Below are 20,508 nucleotides of genomic sequence, written 5' to 3'. Positions count from 1 at the left end.
GAAAAGGAGCGTTGCATAAAAAGTCTCCATTTTAGAAGTAGTTTTTCAGCAAGATCAGCCCATTATTTTCTAATCCAGCCGCTGCGAAAGGAGGTCAGTAAAAGTTGACCTTAAGCGGCAATTGCCTGAGGCAAAAGTGAAACAGAGTTTCAATTACAGCAAATAAATAAGCATTCAAGTAATCAATTAGCAGTCTACTGTCTTATGAGGCAAAAGGGAAAATTGAGGGTAAGAAATAAAAAATGATCAATCCCTAAAGATACTCCAGAAAATAATCCTTTGAAGGAAAGGATGGGAGCATGGGTTCAACTGCTGATTTCCCTGAGGAGCTCCACATTCCCCCCCACCCGCCCCAGCCTTCCTTTTGCAAACTCAGTCCTTTTGCTGTTGCCTCCAGAAAAAGCAGCATCAGTCCAAGACTGTAGTCTTGGGGTCAGCTAACAGTCCATTTATCTTCTGGGGCTCCCTTCACCCTGGAGTGGTGAATCCAGGGCTTAAAACCTCAAACCTTCGCAGCCGTGTTAGTAGACGAAAGTACGGGAAAGGGGCCCTTCTGTTTAGTCTTCAGCGGCCCAGCAGCAGGATCCCAGCTCTTCACCAATACTTGATCCCCAGGACGAAAGTTCTGGACCGGTTCTTCCAGAAAGAAAGACCGGTGCAGACGTGTCCCAGGAGTCCCTCCCCCACATCATGGGGATTGGCGGTGGGTTGAGAAAGGGGCAGCCGTGGAGTAGTTCCAATGGGCTCGACCAGTTGGTCAAGTCCCACAGGTTGGTTTAACTGCAAGTAAACAGAGAAGACAAGGCAGCAGACACCTGTTTCGAGGGGGGGGGGGGAACTATGGACAGATACCTCTCCTTTCGGATATAAATCTCCTACTGTTCCACTCAAAATTCCAGGGTAGGGTCACCCAAACAGGCTGACCACTAGTCTTTGCCTGGGAGCCATCCAATGGGGAGGGCTTGCAGTCATGTTAATCCTACCTCTTGCACCAGCTTCTGAATAGATTCCAGGACAAATAAATATTCTAGACCATAATTCCCCAAAACACTTGATCACATATGACTAGAGTGATGGGTATTGTTCAGGATTTGTTTACTTTGTGTACAGTTAGTTTCCCTGCACTCATAAAATACCACCCTAGAGGGTCCGACACTGCCTCTAAATGGGCAACTGGTTTCTAACCCATAATTAATTTTGTTTCCTTTTGAATTCAAGAGAGCTTGCCTTCTTTTTTTCTCTCTCACACTGCTAATTAAAATGTCAAAGGCAATTAAACACTGGCTCTCTTATCCATGGCCAATTCCAATGCCTACTTGCAGACAATCATAAGGATCACTTTGCTCCAATGCCACCCCCTTTAGTTGCCTCATAAAGGGGTTTTGCCAGGATCCCAAATTCTGAATCCAAATCTGACAAAAATCTGCCATGCCTGAAAAGCCCCTCAGCTGCTGGTCATTTGCTGTCTCTTGCATCCAGCAAACTGCCTCCCCCCATGCCTGGGTCAGCTTCCGCTGTTCCTGGGATATCAGAGAACCCAGGTACTGCACCTCCTGTTGTACCACTTGTACTTCCTTTTGGGACACCTTGCATCCCCGTGTCTCCAAAGCATTTAACAAAGCGACAGTATTTTCCTTGCATCCCTCCTTCGTAGGGCTTCCCAACAGTAAATCATCCATATATTGCAACAGTATAGCTTGAGTCCCTTCAGTCAGACTCCAAGCCTCAAGGTCTCTAGCTAGGGCACTCCCAAAAACAGTGGGGCTTTTTTTCCCCTTGGGGAAGAACTGTCCAATAAAGCTGCCTTTAGCACCGCCCTTGGGGTGCTCCCACTCAAAAGCGAAGAATTACTGACTTTCCTTTTCTAACGGTATACAAGAGAATACATCTTTAAATACATTCACACGTTTTCCCCGAGCCAGCTGAAGTGCCTTAGTCAGAGCCACAAGTCTGGTCTTTTGAGCGGAGGTCCCTACTGGCAGGGAGGTGGCCTCAGCTGTACCCCACAAAGTAGCCACTGCATATCCTGCCCTTTGAGCCCCTGCCAGCATGAAACTGCTACCATAAGTACAAAAGGTTCGAGTCTGGGTTTTCAAGGTCTGTGTCTCTAACATCTGGGGGGCTGGCATGTGTGTGTCCAATTACCGTGACACAATCGTGCTCTTTTTCCTTTCTCTGGCTGGGGTAGGAAAGTCACAGGATTCAGATGGTCACTAACCACTAAGGACACATTAGGGTTATCCGAGGGGGCAGCCTGGTATTTGGCCATGTGGCTGCCTGTCAGCCAAGAGGAACCCTTGGCTTCCAGAATGCCATCTGCCGCATGGGGCATCTGCACTTGGAGCTCCCCCCACCCCCCAGAGTGAGTTTCTCTGCTTCCTTTTCCAAGAGGGCGGCTGCCACTGCTGCCTGCAGGCAAGCAGGCCAGCCCTGGGCCACGGTATCTAGCTGCTTAGAGAAGTATGCGACCAGGTGCTCCCGGCTCCCCAATCTCCGCGGTCTCCTGCAGCGGCCCCCGCGTTTCACGCCCAAGCAAATAAAACGGTTTAGAAGTGTCCGGCACTCCTAGAGCCAGGGGTTGTCGCAAGCATCCTTTAATCCACGGAAGGCATTTTGACAGTCTGTGGTCCACTCAAAAACATCATGGTCCCCTCCTTTTTGTTCCTAACAGATCCACTTGTCAGAGTGTGCTGGAAAGCATTTGGCCTGAAAAATCAGAAAAATCACACACCAGGCATTTCTATAAAAATACATGTATTTACAGAACGCACAAAAACATATTTTCAAGCTGTGCATTCACACACGCTCAGAGAGGACTGAAGGGACAGGCTACAAAAAGGAAACAAGTCCAGGCAATGCAGCTTTTTAACACCCAAACTGAGGACAATTAAGTTCGACCTCTTCACCCTGCCGATACTTAAGAACGTACTCAATTACCATGGTAACCTAGTGGCTTGGTCCATGCAAAAACAAAGAAATGCCAACACCACTACAGCATGAGGTACAGCTGACCATATAAAACACAAACTTTACTCTTGCGTCCTCCCCATCCAGACATGTTTCTCATCCTTGCTAAAGCACAGGACTTTCTCTAACCTCCCATCTACATATATTTACCAATCAACAACTTTTCTTACAAATAAGGCATACACAATACAGAAATCAGGCATTTTTGGGGCCAACACAGCAAATAAGCAAATAAGCAAATAAGCAAGAGAGTGCCCCCTCCTTTCTGAACGATTGCTTCTCTGAAACTGCTTAGGTTCTTTCAGGAGGAGCCTCTTCCTAACAGTAGCAGCTGTAGGTGAAGAAAACTTAAAACTCAAATATTAATTTGATAAAAGGGGCTTCCTGAGCTTTTGCCCCTCCTAAAAGGGCAGTCTCTTGTTAAAAGGGTAAAACAGATCTACTTGCTCCAATGTCTATTGGAAACAATTCACATGACTTTCCTATTTTAAATTTTTCCAAGGGCTCAGGGAGCAACAATGGAGGTTCAGTCTCCTTTCACAAGCATCTGTTTCATCTCAGCTCCCTGTGGGCATTGCACCTTCTCAGTGTCCTTTATTCCTGAAAATCCTGCACTGGCCCTTTCCTAAAAACACCTCCTCCCTAAGCCTCCTCACCACTCCTCTTCTGCAAAAAACAACTATCCCCCTTTTTCCCTTGTCTTTCCTAAGATTAACTATTTCCATAGTTGTCTAAGTCGTTAGGTGATTGCTGACCACATTCAGGAAATACTTCATTCATCTGCTGAGAATTTTGGATTACTATTCTAATTTCCCTTCCAATTCAGTGGGATCAATACTTTCCTTACGGCTCTTAATATCTCCCTTTTCTTCTGATGATCCCAACTATCTTGGGGACAATTATCCCTCCTATCACTCTTTTCTGAATCCCCCATTGACTTTCTCTCTGTTGATTCAAAAAGGAACTATGTGGGGAAGGCAAAACTTCCTTCTTTTCAACGTAGCCCATCTTTTGGCTCATCATACTGTTCCATGAAAAATATGACATCTAGCTGCACCAATTCATTTCCCACTGATATTATGATCAACTGCAGGTACCATTAATTTTCATACAAATCCCTGATAGGGTGGCCAATTTCCCTTTGCGTATTGTGGCCAGGCTCTCCTGAGGGTGCCTTTTTAACATTTGAATACCGAACCTCTCCTCTGTCACCATCAATCCACACTGAGCATTCAACACAGCAAAAGCAAGCTTAGCAAAAGGTGCAGGTGAGCCATATCTTCTACATGCCCACATTTTCCCAATAATTTCTAGATCCACTGATCCCGATGCCAGCCATTGGTTTAGTAATACCAAATACCTATCAAAACAACATTCCCTCAGGATATTTTTTACTTAGTCATTTCTCTTTTGATATGACTTATCACAATGCTGCAGCCACACACTCACATTACAGAACATACTCAAAACTTACATAGTTACAGAGAGTGCGAATAATTAGACACACGTGTGGAGTAGTCACTTCCCATGTCCAACCATTTGCAACAAATAACAGAAAGGGCTGCATAGCTGAACAGTTGGAAGACCTGCAGAGCTATGGATTTCCAAAAATTTGAAGTGTTCCTTTACTGGGAGAAATCTGGTTCTGTAAGGGACAGACTCACTTTCTCTCTCTCTACTCCCTTCCCCTCCTCTGGGGCCGTGGGCCATGGGGCCCTGGAGCTGTAAGGGGGGAGGTTCTTTAGAATCCTCAATGGGTTGCAGGTGTGTCTTTTTCTTATTTTTTCTTCCTGCAAACCTTATGCCATCAATATCTGGCACTCTGCATTTTGGGCTCTATCCCGAGCCAGCCTTGCAAACAACTTCAAGTACTCCAGGTCTTTCACCTTCTTCAAGTGCCTCAACATCTCACCCACTTCGCATGACACTCAGATCCACTGACCTGGTGGGCGGCCACTTCTGAGTCATCAGATGCCACCTAAAACAAACCTCATGCAAAACATCCACACTTACATCCTTCTGTTCATTCAACTCTGTAAGGTGCCTAATCACATATTCAAGAGGTGACAGGGATAGCCTTCTGCATGCTGAGCCAACCTCTGAAGCTGCCCCTCCTTCCCCTGGTCTGGCCAGACCCCATTCTTTTTCCCAATCTCCCATCTCTGTCCTTGTCAGGCACTGTGGGTTGCCTCACACGAACACCAGCCAATGGATGTTGGTAGGCAAACATCTCAGCAGGTTCATCCCCTGCCGAGGTGAAAAAAATCCCAATGGAGTCTCTCAGCTTCCCAAGAGCAAGCCTCAGCAATCGAGTACCTCTGCTTACCAGGAGCGAGCCTCTCCGATTCTTTTCCCAACCACATGGGAAAGGCTCCAGGGTCTCTACCCCGGTTGGGCTTCTCCATGGCTACCCCCTATATTTTCCCCAGTCCCATGTGAACCAGGTATCCCCAAAGTTCCTTCCCCGAGGAGCGGAGAACGCCTGTTCATACTTTCTGGCAGATTCGCAGGGTGGTCCAGGAATGTGTGTGCCGTTCCCTTTGTAGCTCACCTCTCATTTACTGAGTCCCCTGGCGGCTTACTTTGCCTTGAGTCCCTCAAGTCCCGTATTTCTGAGTCTAACCTGGAAAAGTCGTCCAGTGCACACCGTCAGCTGTCACCAAGATGAAGTCCTCAGGAACTGGGTGCCTTGTCCCATCTGGGTCACCAAATGTTGCATGCAAATTGCAGGCTTCATAGTTCTTTGCCTGGTGCAATTAAACAGCCAATTGATCACGCAGAGCGGGGGAATCAAACAGCTATTTATTCAAGACATCTAGAAGAAATAGGTCCTCCCATAAAGAGGGAACGACCCCAAGCACATCACAAGAGGCAATTTTATACAATTTGGCAGCAGTTATCAAAACAGTTCATCAGCAGATCAAAGCTTCTTATTGGTTAACTATTTCAGCACTTGCGCAGTTTCTTCACATACAACATACGTCCCACATGGTATCCCATAATAGTTCTTAGTATGTTCTATGTTTTCCCCTAAATTCCCACCTCGGGGTGGAGACTTTGGAATGGTAATCAGCTAGGGGTCAGTGCCTTGTGGTTAGGGAAGCTTGGTTAGTCACGTAGCCTTCCCCACCCCAGAGTCAGGCACTGATCACAGGCACATCTGGGAACAGATAACAGAGCCCCCAGCCCTTCTTCTCCAACCTCCTGGCAAGTGCATAGATAAGCCAGATCCCTTGCATCCATTAGTTCGGCTTCCAATTCCTTTCCATTATTTCTTAGTCCAATTTCACATTCTACAGCTATATGCCTCTCTTTCCATTTTTTAAGCTTCTCCTTTGTGTTTCCCAATTTATCAGAGGGATCTTGATGCAACCCTGCCGGTCTCATCAGGTTCTCCCACTTTTCTTTCTCTTTGGTATTGCTTGTGTTTGGTTGGGCCTCAATTGTCTCGTTTTTCAGAATCTCTCAGTTCTCCTGAACTGTTTTTCCCTTCAGGACCTCCATCCATGCAATCCTTCCTGGTCTTCCCCTGGCTTGTTGAAGTCAGCTCTCCTGAACACGAACACTAGTCTGGCTAGCTTCTGTCCTCCCTGCCTGCAGTATGGGGAATTCCAGGATTACCTGGTTACCCTCTCCCAGGCTCCTACCAGTTCCATTTTTCCAACCACTTCTTCCCTGTTAGTAAGTATTGATGATCCTCTAGTTCCCTTCTCCACGTTTTAGACAATGAAGTTGTCCGCAAGGCACATCAGGAACATGTCGGAGCTCTCCCTTGCCACAGAGTTCACATCCCCAAGGGTGTCAGGGCGGTGGAATTCCCATTATCGCAGTGGTGTGTTTTCTGGATTCCTTGGCTATCTGGTTCAGGAAGGTTTCATCTGTAGCTTCTGCTTGGTTAGGTGGCCCATGGTACACACCCACAACAACTGTTGCTTTCACTTCCTTTCCCCTTAATATTCTCCTGGACGCTTCCAGCAGGGCTCTCCTCCTTGAGCTTGTGAATTTCCATGGAGATGTGATCGTTCTTTCCATATAATGTGACTACACCTCTCTCAGCCCTTTCGTCGGGTCTGTTTCTTTGGAACAAATTCCATCCTTCCAGGAATGTATTGCAATCATGAGATCCACCCCACCAAGTTCCAGTAATATCCCCAGTAGCCCTTTCCAGGCCGACCAACGGGGAAATCCTGTGATGCAGCGGACGGCCGGGCACTTTCGGTTTCGGATGCAGGTTGTTCAGCCGATTTCTCAGAAACGGCGGCGGATAGGAAAGGGGGCGGCGGCGGCAGCGGCAGCAAAAGGGGCAGCCGCCGGGAGCCGCTGGCCAGTCCCGCTCGCGCTGCCGTCCAGCATGTGGACCAAAGTGATCGCCGGCGTTCTGTGCACGGCCGCCGCCGCCTCGTCGGTGCCGAACTGCCCGGTCCTGCCAGTGATCAGTGCGGCGGAGAAGAAGAGGCAGGTAAGCCACGCATGGCGGCGAGGCGGGAGCACCTGTTCCCTTGGTCCCGCTCGGCTTCCCCAGCCCCGCCCGACCTGGGCCGCCGGGCATCCGGGCCCGGCTCCTCGAGGATCCGGCTCTGCCTCCCGCCTTGCCGTCGGGAGGGAGGAGACCGGGCGAGGACCCCATTGGCTTCTCCTCTGCGCCTGGCCCGTAGCCCTGGCGGAGGAGTCGGAGGGGAGGACGCGCCCCGAAATCAAGCCGTCCTGCGCGGCAGGGCCCCCCTCGGAGGGCCGCCGGCTGACACTTCCCGGCGCCGAGTCTCGCAGCTGTCGGCTAGGGGAGGGCGGTTTAATCGACCTCCTTGAAACTGAGACGCCGCCGGTCCGGTCCGGTCCGGTCCGGACGGGGAGGGAGGGAGGGAAGTAGCTCGGAGCACCTCAGAAGCAGCAGCGGCAGCAAGGTGGAGCCGGCAACTGCCTCAGCCTCCCCCAGCAGGCCCTCTGGCAATCCCCAGCCCCCTGCCTGAGCCCTTCCCGTCTCCCTCTCTCCCCCCAGGGCACCCTGGCTGGAAACTGGGTGAACGAACTAGGCTCCAAGATGGTCCTCGAGCTGCCCAATGCCAAGGGCGAGTTCTCTGGGACCTACCTGACCAGCGTCTCTGCCTCCCAGAAGCCCATCGTGAAATCGCCCCTGATTGGGATCCAGCATGCCCCCTTGAGGGAGGGCCAGGTCACCTTTGGCTTTACCGTCAACTGGGCCTTCTCAGGTGAGCAGTGCTAAGGGGGCAGGGGGGCCCTGAGCCGGGCCAGCTGGTACACACTCTCTGAGACCAGGCCCCCAGCTGACCCCAAGCCCCTTGCGTAAGACCCTCCAGCCCAGGAAGCCCCACAGAGGGGCACTGCTTGCAGTCAGCACCAGAAATCAGGGCTTCTGGCCCCTCACCAAGATCTCCCCTTCTGCCCCCCTTCCAGATTCCACAGCTGTCTTTGTGGGGCAGAGGTTTGTGGATGAAAAGGGCAAAGAAACCCTGGAGACCATGTGGCTCCTGCGTGAGGAGATGGACTCTGCTGGAGACAATTGGAAAGCCACCAGGTAGGGTAGGGCCAGGCCCCCAGACTGCAAGGGAAGGGGGTGGGCACTGCCTAGACTGGGCTGCAGGTTATCTTGATCCCCATCTTCCTTTGGAATCTGGAGGTGGCCTATCTCAACTTTTCTAGGTTGGCTTTTTCATCGCCAAAGCCCGCTCTTTCACCCAGACAGGGTGGGGCTTTCAGGAGGGGCGCCTAGGAAGGCAGAGTGCGAAGGCCCAGGTGGTTCTGGACCTCAAGGCTTTCCCCCTCAGGCCCCAGCAACCCCCTCCTTAACTATTCTGCATGTCTTTGCAGGGTTGGCACAAACATCTTCAAACGAGAACCATAGCTGGCCTTGCTGGCTGCCTTTCCTCCCAGCGCTGGACTGGTGGCAAGCAAGTCTCCACTGCTGCTGTTTCCCATCTTCCTTGAAAAAAAAGAAGTACTTTGCCTGTTTTTTCCTTCTCCTCCCTTTCAGCTCTTGTGGGTCAGCCTCCCCTTATTTGGTGAGATCTGATGCCGTTCACCAGCAGACAAGCCCATGTCCTCATGAGCCCTCCCAGACCATCCTGGTTGGAAAGGAATGGCCAGGCTTCCTTCCATTTTGAGAAAACAGGGATTCAGCTATTACAATAAAAAATCATCCCAATGCCTGTGGCCAGTTTAGACTATATCACATTCCTCCCCACTGGTCCCAGGGCCATTCAGCTTTGGGGAGTGGAAGGCCCGGGTTCTCTCCCACAGCACCTGCATCAGGCCACCAAGCCGATCTCCTTCCAGCCTGGGTGAGCCTGGACAGCAGCTGGCTGGCATGGGTGACTGGGGGTGGCGGGGGGAGGAGAGGCTGGTTGGTCAGTCATTCTAAGGAGGAAAGAAAGTGGAATAGCACCAAACCAGCATCCTGTCAGCTGATAGGCTTCTTTTGAATGCAACTGCATAAAAGGCTTGCACAAAATTGATTTGTGGCAAATGGCTAAATCCTTTTTCTGGCTATCTGTCAACCCCCGCTCCCTCCCAATTTGAAGGGGATACCCAGCACCTCGAATTGCGACTGCAAAGAAACTGGAAGTCAATGTACTTGCACAGCAGTGGTGTAGCAGGGGCAGACCAAGATCACATACACCATTGCATTGCATTGTGGAGCAGTTGAAGTTTCTGGGTGGTCTCTGAGGGCAGCTGCATGGACAGAGCATTGTGGTGGTCCAAAAGGGAAGTGACTGGGGCAGGAGGTCCCACAAGCAGGGCCTCCTGGTCCAGCAACAGGTGCAGTTGGAACACAAGATAAAAGGTCTTCCTAGCCATGGTGGCCACCTGTTCCTCGAGCAGGAGCCGCACGTCCAGGAGGACCCCCAAATTAGGCACCAGCTGTTTGGAGGAGGACTTCCCCATCCAGAGTAAAGAAGGTAACTGCAGATTCAGGAGACCCAAAACCTTGAGCCCCTGTGGCTTGTAGGATTGAATCCCTACCAGTTTTGCCCCATCCAGCCTGTCACATCCTGCAGGCTCTGGAGAAGCACCTGAGCAGTGTTACCTGTGCAGCCTGGGTGTCATGTTCACTGTTCCAATGTGCACTATACATCGTAACGTTTCACATGCCATGTTGCTGACCTTGTGCCAAGCTCTGTATCTGTGTTCATGTTAATGGAATGTGTTTGGGTTATGTGCTCGGCTCAAGGACTTTTCCACTGCAATGTCAAGAGCCGTTAGGAGCACCTGGGATTGTGAGCCTGGGAAGATTCTACAGGGGGAGGGATCTTGTTTGTACCGAGGGGTTTTTAGTTTGCATTTGGCACGCTTTTCTCATTCTCAGTAGAACCCATTTATCTACTCAGACTTGAGTATGTTTGTTTGTTTGTTTGTTTATTATTCAAATTTTGGTACTGCCCATCTCCCCCAAAAGAGGGACTATTATCACCTAGTAACTCTGTGTGTGTATGTGTGAGTTGAAATCTGAAGCAGGATGCTCCGCCACAGGTCATCAACAAGCACGACCAACACAGTCCCATACTATACCCATGTTGCCTCATGTTGTCCTTGTCTGGATTGGGAACGTCCCTTGGGTTCTCTTGGCACAATGCTGGAGTAGGGTATTTGGTCTGACCCCCTGCCCATCGTGGGTGACCATTCCAGGACTGCACTCGCTCAGCTGAATGGCTCAGAGAATCTTGGGAGGCATACAAAGTAGCCATCTGCGGAACCAGACCTCCCTCCTTTTCAAGGTGATGTCCTCACACAGGCCCATTCTTCTGCCTCCTGCAAAACTTTCCTTCTCATCCTCCATCCTTACATTGCATTCACATTACACCACAAATAATCTATTGATACACAATCCATGAATGTAGAGGTCATGGCAATAATGGTCAGTGACATTCTGTGAGCCCAGGAATTGGTATAAACTTAGTAAGTCCCTGGAGAGTCTTCGCTCTCTGCATCCCTGAGAAACCTCAGGGCAGGGTGGGCAGCTGCAGCTCTGCCCAAATGTTCGGGAGCTGCTCGGCCAGGCGGGTGGAAATGCTGATAGCAAGGAGGAAGGCTCCTCTTTCAACAGGGATACTAGAGATGGTTACGATTAATGGTACATTTCTTGATGCTGCTGCCTTTGTGGCGAGGGCAGCAACAAGGCAGGCTGGGTCTCTTCACAGGGTGCTCGTTAACTGAAGGGGCCCCAGAGTGTGCCGGCCCTGTCTAATCTGTTGGGTGGCAGAGATGCTTGAAGACAAATGATCCTGCCAATATCCTGGCGCTGTGCTGCAGAGGGCATAGTGGGTGACCACCAGCACCTTGGATTGCCCCAGGAGCCCCACTGAGCACCGGCACCGCTCACAAAGCAGCAAGGCTCCCTGGCCGCACCAGGACGTGCCTGTAACGCCTCACGCTGCCTCACTGTGGACCAGCTGCAGGTTCCCGCAGTCTTCAAGGGCAGCTGCAACGTAAAGGGCAGAGCAGTAGTTGAGGCAAGAGCAGGGCTGCAACTGGGGTCTGGGTCACCCGGGGCAAACATGGATTCCACGCCCATTTTGGCACCCCCCAGCTCTCATTTTGGCATCCCCCCTGGCGCAGCACCCAGGGCACATGCCCTGCTTGCCCCCCCAGTTGCAGCCCTGGGCAAGAAGCGGCTCAGGCGTGAGTGACCAGGAGCAGAGGCCCCCCATGCCCCCCATCTCCTTGGGGCTCCTCCAATCACACATCCACACAAACCTGTGTGTATGGAGAGAGCACTCACCCTTGCCTCATGTGCCAAGCCGATGCTTGTCAAAATAAGGGGGAAACTACCAGGAAAGGCCCCCTGAACCCCAGAATTAGCCTTGAGGCCCTCCCCCTGACCAAACTGTACACAGCATCTCCTGGAAGCCTGCAGGCTGGCACCCAGGTAGTTTCTGAAAGACCAGGGGAGGCTGATGCTCTTCAGGCAAAAGCTTTATTGGGGAAGAGCGGCTGGTGTGTCCTGGGTGGAGGTCAGAAGGACTGCTGTCCCATCGCTCCCCAAGGCAGAAACCATGCGAGCCTTGCTGTCTTCATCCCCTTAGCTGATTCGGTGGAAGGTGTTTGTGCCAACCCTACAATGAAGGGGGGGGGGGAGAGAGATGACAAAATCCATGGTGGCGTGACTAGGATTGGTGTCCCCACGGGTTGAGCACCCTACCACATGCCCCCATCTTCCCCCCACTCCTGTGACAATGAAAAGGGGGAGGGCCGAGAGGAAGGCTTTTCTGAAGGGCCCCTCTGGGACGTTCCGGTCCACAGGAGCCGTCAGGGCTGGGGAGAATGACACAGACCCAAAGAACGCTGGGGCAAAATTGAACCTCCCCTGCCTCTTGTGTGCATCCCTTAAAGCCAGTTGAGAGCCAGTTTGGCCGGGTGGTTAAGGCTAGAAACCAGGAGGCGGTGAGTTCTAGTCCCGCCTTAGGCATGAAAGCCAGCTGGGTGACCTTGGGCCAGTCACTCTCTCAGCCCAACCCCCCCCCCCACAGGGTTGTTGTTGTGGGGAAAATAGGTGGAGGAAGGAGTTTGAGGTATGTTTGCCACCTTGAGTTATTTATTTAAAAAAATAAAGGTGGGATAGAAAATAAATAATAATTTTTAGAAAGTGGCTCTACCGAGGGTCCCCCTCCAAGTGGCTGAGAACGTGGCTGCTTTGGGAGATGAGATGAGCTGCTGTACGCCTTGCCCTTGGTTTTGGATGGCACCCAACCTGCCTCTTTAAACCATCCCCCCTACAAATATGGGGGTCTGCTGGCCACTGCTCTCCATTTGAGGCAGAGCGATTAATGCCAGCTCGCTGAGTGTGGGCCCACAGAGGAGTGGCAGAGGAGGAGTCTACACTAGAACTGCAAATCTCTCCTGAGGGAGCTGGTCAGCCCTGGGTGCCGAAGCCTCTCTGAGAGAGGGTTAGGGTTAATGTTAGGGGTAGGGCCAATTGCACATCCCTTCAAGAGCCGCTTGGGGGAGGGGGAATGGGGAGAAAAAAGGGACAGGGGGGCTTGCACACTGGGAGGGGGAGAGGTGCCCCAGGAAGACTCTGGGGCCCTTCTTGCTGGGGAGCACAGCAGCTCCACCCCCACTTTTCCTTACCGGGTTGCCCCCCAATCTTCCGATATGGATCCCACCTCCGAGCGCAGCAGCCAGGTGGTTTGCAGCTGCTCCCTTCCACCTGCATTCAGGAAACACTGGCCTGTAAAGGCGGTGATGGAATCTGAGGTGGAGAATCAATGGGAGACATATTTGCAGGTCAAAGGTGTGGTAGCACTTGGAGGGGGATATCTCCCATAGATCAAAATACACCCCATCCCCGCCAATGCTGCCTGGAGGTTGGGGGAGGTCTTATGGGCTTCAAAGTCTTTGGGCAGCTCCAGCTAAAGCGGGGAGGAACATTCCATCTGGCAAGAGGCAGAAATCTCGCGAAGGGGCGATCTGCTAGATTCCCTCCTCCCATTCCATTTGCTTCCACCCCAAAGTGTGAGCGGCCATACTAGAAAAGCTCCAGTGGACTGTGAAGCCAAAGGTGGGCTGGGCCCGCTGGTCCACGTGGTGCTGGAATCCCTTCAGAGGCGATCGTTGGATGGCGCTGTCGGTGGCTGACACGGCAGTCAGGTAGGAGCCCTGGAACTCCTCGGGATTGTTGGTGGGAGCGATGGTCATCCTGGAGCCCAGCTCATTCACCCACGTGCCGGCCAGGGAGCACTGAGGGGGGAGACAGGGCGGGAGGAAAGCAGCTGATGGCGGGCACCAGCCGCGTCCAGCTGTCCAACAGGCTGGACACTCCGGCCAGGGCGACCGGGTCACTCTGCCCACAGCAGGGCTCACTCCATTCTCGGCGGGTGATCTGAAAGAGCCAGCTGCTCTCACGTGCCCGATTCCAAGGGCCGCCCCTGCCTCGTGGTGTTGGCACAAGGAGGGACACCCAAAGTCTGCCAGCTGAGGCGCCTGCCAGGCCAGACCGTGCCCAGCTTGGCACACCTACAGGTCGGTCTTTCCTCTGCCTACCCGCCTTCAGCGCGGCCAGCAACGAGAACGCCCCGCCAGCCCCGGAGAAAGGCTGCTGAAGTCACAGCTAGGATAGAGTAGGGAGGAGGTCGGCTGGCCATCGGGGACGCCGGGACCCCGGGCTTTCTCCGCAGCCGAGGGGGCAACCGGCTGGCCCGACAAGTGCCTCCTGCTCTCAGCGCGCCGGGACCGGATTCCATCAATCCCAAGGAAGCAGGGCCCTCAGCGCTGTCCGCCGCCCAGAGGCTGAGACTGCACCGCCCGCCCACTGCCCAAGAGCCGCTCCGGCAGCCCACCCGAGCAGGGGCGTGGTCGTGGGGATTACCATGGGGCAGGCTTGGACCCTCTGCCTCCACCCCGCATCTTACCTTCGGAACGGCGGGCTCCTCCGAATTTTGGGGTTCGGCATAGGTGCCCGAGCAGCCGAGCAGGAAGGCGAGGAGCCACAGAGCCGCGCCCATTGCCAGCGTGGCCTCCAGGAGCTGAGCGTGGCCAGCCATGCCTGGATGCCTCTTATAAAGTCCCCCCACCCCGGATTGGGCTACCCCTCCCCTCCACGCGCCACTGGGCATGTACAGAAGCGCCGCCTGAGGGGGCGGGCGTTTCCTGGGAAGTCGCTGGCCGCTAGTGCAGGTGCTGACCGGCACTTCGGCAGCAAGGGGGTGGGGTGGAGGGCAGACCACGAAGGCCGTCCTGGGGCTCCCCAAGCGCTCCCTGCTGCACTGCCCGCCCGCCCGCCTCCGGGAAATGTTTTTTCAGTTTCTGCCGAACACTGCGGTTGGTAGGGCGAAGAGTCGGGCTGCTGCGCTCAACGAATCCACTCCCCCATTAAGCCAGGCTCCCCCCGCCCCGCACCATTGCCCAAGTTTTATTTATTTATTTATTTATTTATTTAATTTTATTTATTTATCTAATTTGTCCCTGCCCATCTCCCGTTAATCCTCGGCCTCCCCGGTGGGGTCGGGAGGGAGGCAGTTCTGCCTCAACCCTCTGCAGCTGCTGCCAGTCCGCCTGGGGAGAGCAAGGGGCGGGGGCGACAGACCTCCCCACCATTTCTCCGAGAAGGCCCGGAGCTCGCGCTTGGAATCGGGGGGTGGGTGGGGGCTGCCTTGGCCGTTTCCTCGCCTGGAGCTCAGCCTGCGGTTAGGGTTAGGGTTAGGGTTAGGGTTGCTGCGCTGGCCGCCCCCATCCCCTGAAGGCAATCGAGAGGCAGGACCCCCACCCCACCCCCTTCTTTGAAACCGGTGCTGAGTTAAGCAGGAACAGCGGCTGCCAGGTGTGGGGAGGATAGCCATTCCGAGAGTTCGGAAAAGGGGCCGGGAGACTCTGGGTGATTGGCCTCTGGGCAGTGATGAGTCTGCGGGTCTCAGGGGGAGCCCTGAAGCCCAGGAACTGGCAGCAGCAGCAGCAGCGGCAGCAGCGGCAGCAGGAAGGTTGTGGGGAATTGCCATGCAGCGCTCAGGAGGTGTCCATAGCACCTGTGATGGCTCAAATCTGGCTCATCTAAAGCAACCAAATCACTTTGTAGATACAGCATCGTTACATTTGAATGCATCCAAGCAATAATACGGTAATACCGGGCCCCCAGCAAAGCTTTGAAACTTTGTTGAGCAGCCATGAACAAAAGCAGAACTGGGGCTTATGTACCTTTGGTCCACTTCATTGTGAAGGCAGCACAAAGAAAAAGTGTAAGGATTGCTAGAGGATCCTCAAAATGCAGCTTTAACGCCCACATGAATTCCTCAAAATCCTCAAGCTCAGGGGAGTCAGCCTCACTTAACTGAACATACCAGTCAGTTGCTCGTCCCTTCAGCTTGGTGGCAATGGCAGTTATTTTGGCCTCTTCGGAAGGGAAGTATGGTCCAAACTGCCTCATATAACTTTTAGCATTAGTGAGAAAGAAAGACAGCTTAGTTGGATCCCCATCAAACTTGACAGAAAAGTCTTTCACCCCTGCTCCTGTTGGAGCTGAATTAGCGGCTGCTTGAGTGGTTGGGCCCCAGGTTACAGTAGTTCTTCCTCCTTGGGGTGGGGACACTGATGGTCGAACTCTGCGGGGTGGAGATTCATCCCGGCGCCGTCTTTGGCCCCGCTCTGCCGGCGGTCCGGGTGAGGGGATGGAGGATGATTGTGTGGAGCTGGAATCTCCTTCACGCCTTGGCTGCCCCCCCCCCCCCCATGACAGAGACAGGTTTTTTAGCATGTACTCCATCGATTCTAATTTGGCCTCTACCACTCTTACCTTTCAGGGGTTTGAGATTCCTCCCTCCCTCGCGTGTTAGGCTGTCTCCCTGCTGATACCGTGGTAGATTCTACATTTGGGGTCAGCGGGAACCGATACTTCCAGGATGCCTGGGACGTCCCTGTCTGGGGTTCTCCCATTTTGTCCCAGGTGATCAACTCTGCGGGCGATTCGCTGGGTGCCGGTTGCTCTGGTGCTCTCCCATCGTCGGATTCCTCTACCTCGGGGCTGGAACTCGAATCCTGCCGGAAACCTGAAGGTTCTGGGGTGAGGCTCAGTTCTCCGCTCCTGACCGTTGACTCGGGCATCAAGCCAGTCGGCTCCTCAAGTCTCTTGGTCGTGAGCTTGGATTCGGCCATCGTTAACTGTTTTCCCTCACAAGAAACTAATCTTGGTAGGAGCTAACGGTACAACTTTGGTGATTCTCAGCTTTATGTAAGGATTGCCTATTCTAAAACACCATCAGACTCATAAGCAGGATCACAAAGATATCTGATTTATTAAAGAATAGTATGCAGGATCACAAAGAAAGCTGAGAATGGAAAAAGCACGCCAAATGCAAACTAAAAACCCTCGGTACAAATGAGATCCCTCCCCCCGTAGAATCTTCCCAGGCTCACAATCCCAGGTGCTCCTAACGGCTTCTGATGGTCCGCGGGAAAAGTCCTTGAGCAGAGCACATAACCCAAACAAATTCCATTGAAATGAACATAGATACAGAGCTTGGCACAAGGTTTCACAGCAGCTCCCTCCCAACAGAAACGTGCGTCAGCACCATGGGATGTGAAACGTTACGATGTACAGTGCACATTGAAACAGTGAACATGACAAAAAGGCAGTCGCAGCGGAAAGTACAGTGTGAGGTTGGAATATCAGATAAACCCATCCGTGCGACCTTGTTATTATTTGTGGAGTCCTGGGTGCTCTCTGAGCCTGGTTGTTTTCTTGCAGACGTTTCATTGCCAGACTAGGCAACATCTTCAGTGCAAAGAGGGAGTGGGCCTTGCTCTCAGTTTATATCCGGTGGCTTGCCCTGCTTGTGTTGGTAGGGGTGTTGTTCTCTCCTTGGGAGTTCCTTGATGGGCCTGTTGTTTGCTGCTGGGTTGATTGCCTGAGTTAATAGTTCCTTGATTAAGGTGTATTGTGCTGTTTGATGGTTCATCTGGTTTTAATCCTAGTGTTGATTTTTGCATATCTAGGTGTTGATAGCTGGCAAGGGAGTGTACTGGTCTTTTGGCTTTTCTATTGTCTCTTTTGAATGGTATGTAAATGTGGTTTACCTCTATGTGTCTGTTGATGGCTGCTTGGTCTGAGTGCCAGGCTTCCAGGGATTCTCTGTCGTTTTTGCACTTGGCTTGGTCTGGGATGCTCACAGTTTCCCAGCTGCAACTATGGTTGAGTCTGTCCATGTGCTATGGGATTGAGGAGTTCTCATTGTGTCTTCTGACTGCCAGTTGGTGTTTGTGGATGCGCTCTGCTAGTCTTCTGCCTGTCTGTCCTACATAGTGGCTGTTACAGCCTTTGCACTGTATGTTGTAAATAACTCCTGTTCTTTCTTCTTGGGCTACTGGGTCTTTTGGGTTACTTAATATGTTTTGAAGAGTTTTAGTTGGTTTATGTGCTACAGTGATGGCATGCGGTTGTAATAGTCTGTTGGTAGTTTCTGAGTTGTTTCTGATGTATGGCAGTGTTATCCTTTTCATAGCTTCTATTGGATGGGTTGTAGTGGGTTGGGTGGTGAGGCACTTTTTGATAAAGTTGAGCAGGTATTTTATTATTTATTGCTTCCTACTAGCTTCCAGGTTACTGGCTGTAACCCGGAAGCTGATCTGGGGCCTTCAACATACGGTAATCCAAATTAATAGCATCTCCCTGGATCACATTTCTATTCTCTCGGGGCACATGGGTTTGAGGAGCTGACAAATAAACCAAACCCCAAAATGCTCCCAATGCTCTGCTTGGAGGCTAAAGCTGAAGTACTAACAATAGCTCTGAGGCATCGATTGGAAGCCATCCTGGATCCTTCAGCTGCTGACAACTCCAGCTAAGGTGATGTTTTTCTTATTCTTCTAGGGCCCTCTCCCATCGCAGGATCCTTTCCCAAGGGCTCTACGGTACTTCTGGGTTTTGCAAATACAAATACATGTATGGGGTGGTTCCCAAACATGTAACTTTATGTTTGTGAGGCAGGATTACCCCTATTTCCACCATGCTGCTTTGCTCGGGGGGTCCAGGGGTCAATGTTGCAGCAACAGGACAGTTCCTTTCCTCCCCGCCCACCCCCATTCATTCTCTCCAGGTCACCTCTCAGACAAAGGGCCACCGTGGCTCAGTGGTTAAGAGGCTGAGCCAGAGGACCATTAAGATCGGCAGCTCGGCAGTTTGATACCTGAGAGCGCAAGCTCCCGTCAACTTGTCCCAGCTCCTGCTAACCTAGCAGTTTGAAAGCATGCAAATGCAAGTAGATAAATAGGTACCACTTCAGTGGGAAAATAACAGGGACATGAAAGGAGCCCCCTTGGGCATCTCCCGGGCAACAGTGATGTCACTGGCAAATCCTTTCAACACAGAAGTGCCTTGGTAGGTGCTTCTGACATGAAAAAAAAACACCTCTCAGACCATCTCAGCGCTGCCCATTCATTCCTGATCCCGCATATCCACCTCCACCTCATCCCCCGTCACCCCCACCCAACTTCCCATGTTCTTTCTTCACATCCACAACTCTCTCTTCCATACAGAGCAACTTAGGTGACGGCTTGCAGCAGAGGGAACATTCAAAGAGGCCAGCAGCTGATCTGCAAACAACTAACCCTTTCCCAGTATCCTCCCAAGTCTTAGTTCAGTTTTTTACATTGGAAAACAGGAACAAAAATAAGTTGAAACAGCATCTCGAAACAGCCCCGTCACGTTCCTTCTGGGCAGGAACAGGAAGGAGACCCAGCACAGGGGGCAGGGGGGTAGGGTGTGTGTGATTTCCTCTTCGCCTTTCGCTTCTGCCTTTGGTAGCAAACTGTCAGGGAAACAGTCGGTGGGAGGAGGTCCCTCAGGGCCCTTCAGCTTGCTAGGAAGGTTTTATTATGAGGCACTTTAAGCAGTTCATATCTATGGGGGGGGCATCTCATAGGTTGGGTAGTGAATGCAGTTGTGGGGGGGTTACCTCCCCCCCCCATGTAGCTTTTCATTAATGGGCACAAGCCTGCTTTTGAAAACCGATGCCTCTGCCTGAAACGTGCGAGTCCAAGATGGGAATGGAGTCCCCCTGAAGTTTGACCCCCTGCCCCCCCCTGCAGAGCAAGGGGGCTCTCCTGCTCCAATGTCTGTGAATGGGGTGGGTGGGGAGTCTGGCTGGAAGAGGTGCTGAGGAGCTCTTGGAAGAGAGAGAGGCACCTAAAGGAGGAAAGGCGGGTATGAATTGGCCAGGTGCACGGCGGGGAGCAGGATGTTTCCCAGGGTAGAAAAGTACGGAGGGGACTGAGTTATGTTTTCTTTTTGTATCTCAAGCTTTTAATTTCTTTTGTCAACTATGTCTTTTTTCCCAAGGGCTTCACATAATGTTGCTTATCTTGAGAGAGGTCAGATGATGGGCATCTCTACCTGAAGGAGGATATAATAAGCAAGCGCTGAAAGGTGAATTACTTCATGGAAAGAGAGAACTACACATACCCCCTCCCCTCACTTGAAAAAAATGTTTAATATTTAATTACTAAATGTTTATTATTTGGCTCCTTTGGATGTATAAACAAAAAAGTTTGCACAGTAAGAAAGAAATGAGAAAATGAGTTTTGCCTCTAGCACAAGTAATGCTTTATGGAAAAAAAGAACCACAGACTCCCCTTGTGCTCCCTTTACTAATCCATTTAGGTTTTTCTTCCATTCAGTAACGAAAGGAAAATGTTTGAAGAACTTGACATTTACAGGACTAACTTGCTCAAAATGTGGAAACAGATTATGAAAGCAAATGGAATTTTTCACTCCTTGTTGGGTAGAATTTTCCATCCAATCCTGCTGGGCACAAACGCAGGGGAAAATCAGGAGCAAGGCGACCCTTCCTCAAGTTCTCCAGCAAAACTGCCCTTAGCCGCTCTGATGGTGGCAATCCTGAATGCTCCAGTGGTGTATCAGACCAGTCAGGGAGGCTCCGGGCCAGATTACATCAACTGCTCAGAACGATGGCAGGAAAGGAACAACCCTTCTTTTCCTCACTGCAGTCCAGCAGCTGCGCCTCCCTGTCACTTCCGAAGGCCCAGCCAAAACTGAAAGGGGAGCACAAAGGGGTAGCCTTTCTGCTCAGTCATTCATGCCCT

General features: G+C 51.9%; 2 protein-coding genes across 2 annotated transcripts; one reads left to right on the top strand and one right to left on the bottom strand.

Moving 5' to 3' along the window:
* Nucleotides 1–7,257: 7,257 nt before the first annotated feature.
* Nucleotides 7,258–9,924, top strand: LOC134491899 (avidin-like). The gene is made up of 4 exons (XM_063295958.1): nt 7,258–7,426; nt 7,964–8,174; nt 8,380–8,500; nt 8,794–9,924. The coding sequence occupies exons 1-4, from the start codon at nt 7,319–7,321 to the stop codon at nt 8,825–8,827; spliced, it is 474 nt and encodes a 157-aa protein (XP_063152028.1). The 5' UTR covers nt 7,258–7,318; the 3' UTR covers nt 8,828–9,924.
* A 1,958-nt stretch (nt 9,925–11,882) lies between these two features.
* Nucleotides 11,883–13,806, bottom strand: LOC134491900 (avidin-like). The gene is made up of 3 exons (XM_063295959.1): nt 13,449–13,806; nt 13,051–13,171; nt 11,883–12,035 (listed from the first exon to the last, which is right to left on the bottom strand). The coding sequence occupies exons 1-3, from the start codon at nt 13,615–13,617 to the stop codon at nt 12,002–12,004; spliced, it is 324 nt and encodes a 107-aa protein (XP_063152029.1). The 5' UTR covers nt 13,618–13,806; the 3' UTR covers nt 11,883–12,001.
* Nucleotides 13,807–20,508: the final 6,702 nt, after the last annotated feature.

This window comes from Candoia aspera, chromosome 2 (assembly GCF_035149785.1).
Source record: "Candoia aspera isolate rCanAsp1 chromosome 2, rCanAsp1.hap2, whole genome shotgun sequence".
Classification (NCBI taxonomy): Eukaryota; Metazoa; Chordata; class Lepidosauria; order Squamata; family Boidae; genus Candoia; species Candoia aspera.
This window is presented reverse-complemented; position numbering and strand designations above follow the sequence as displayed.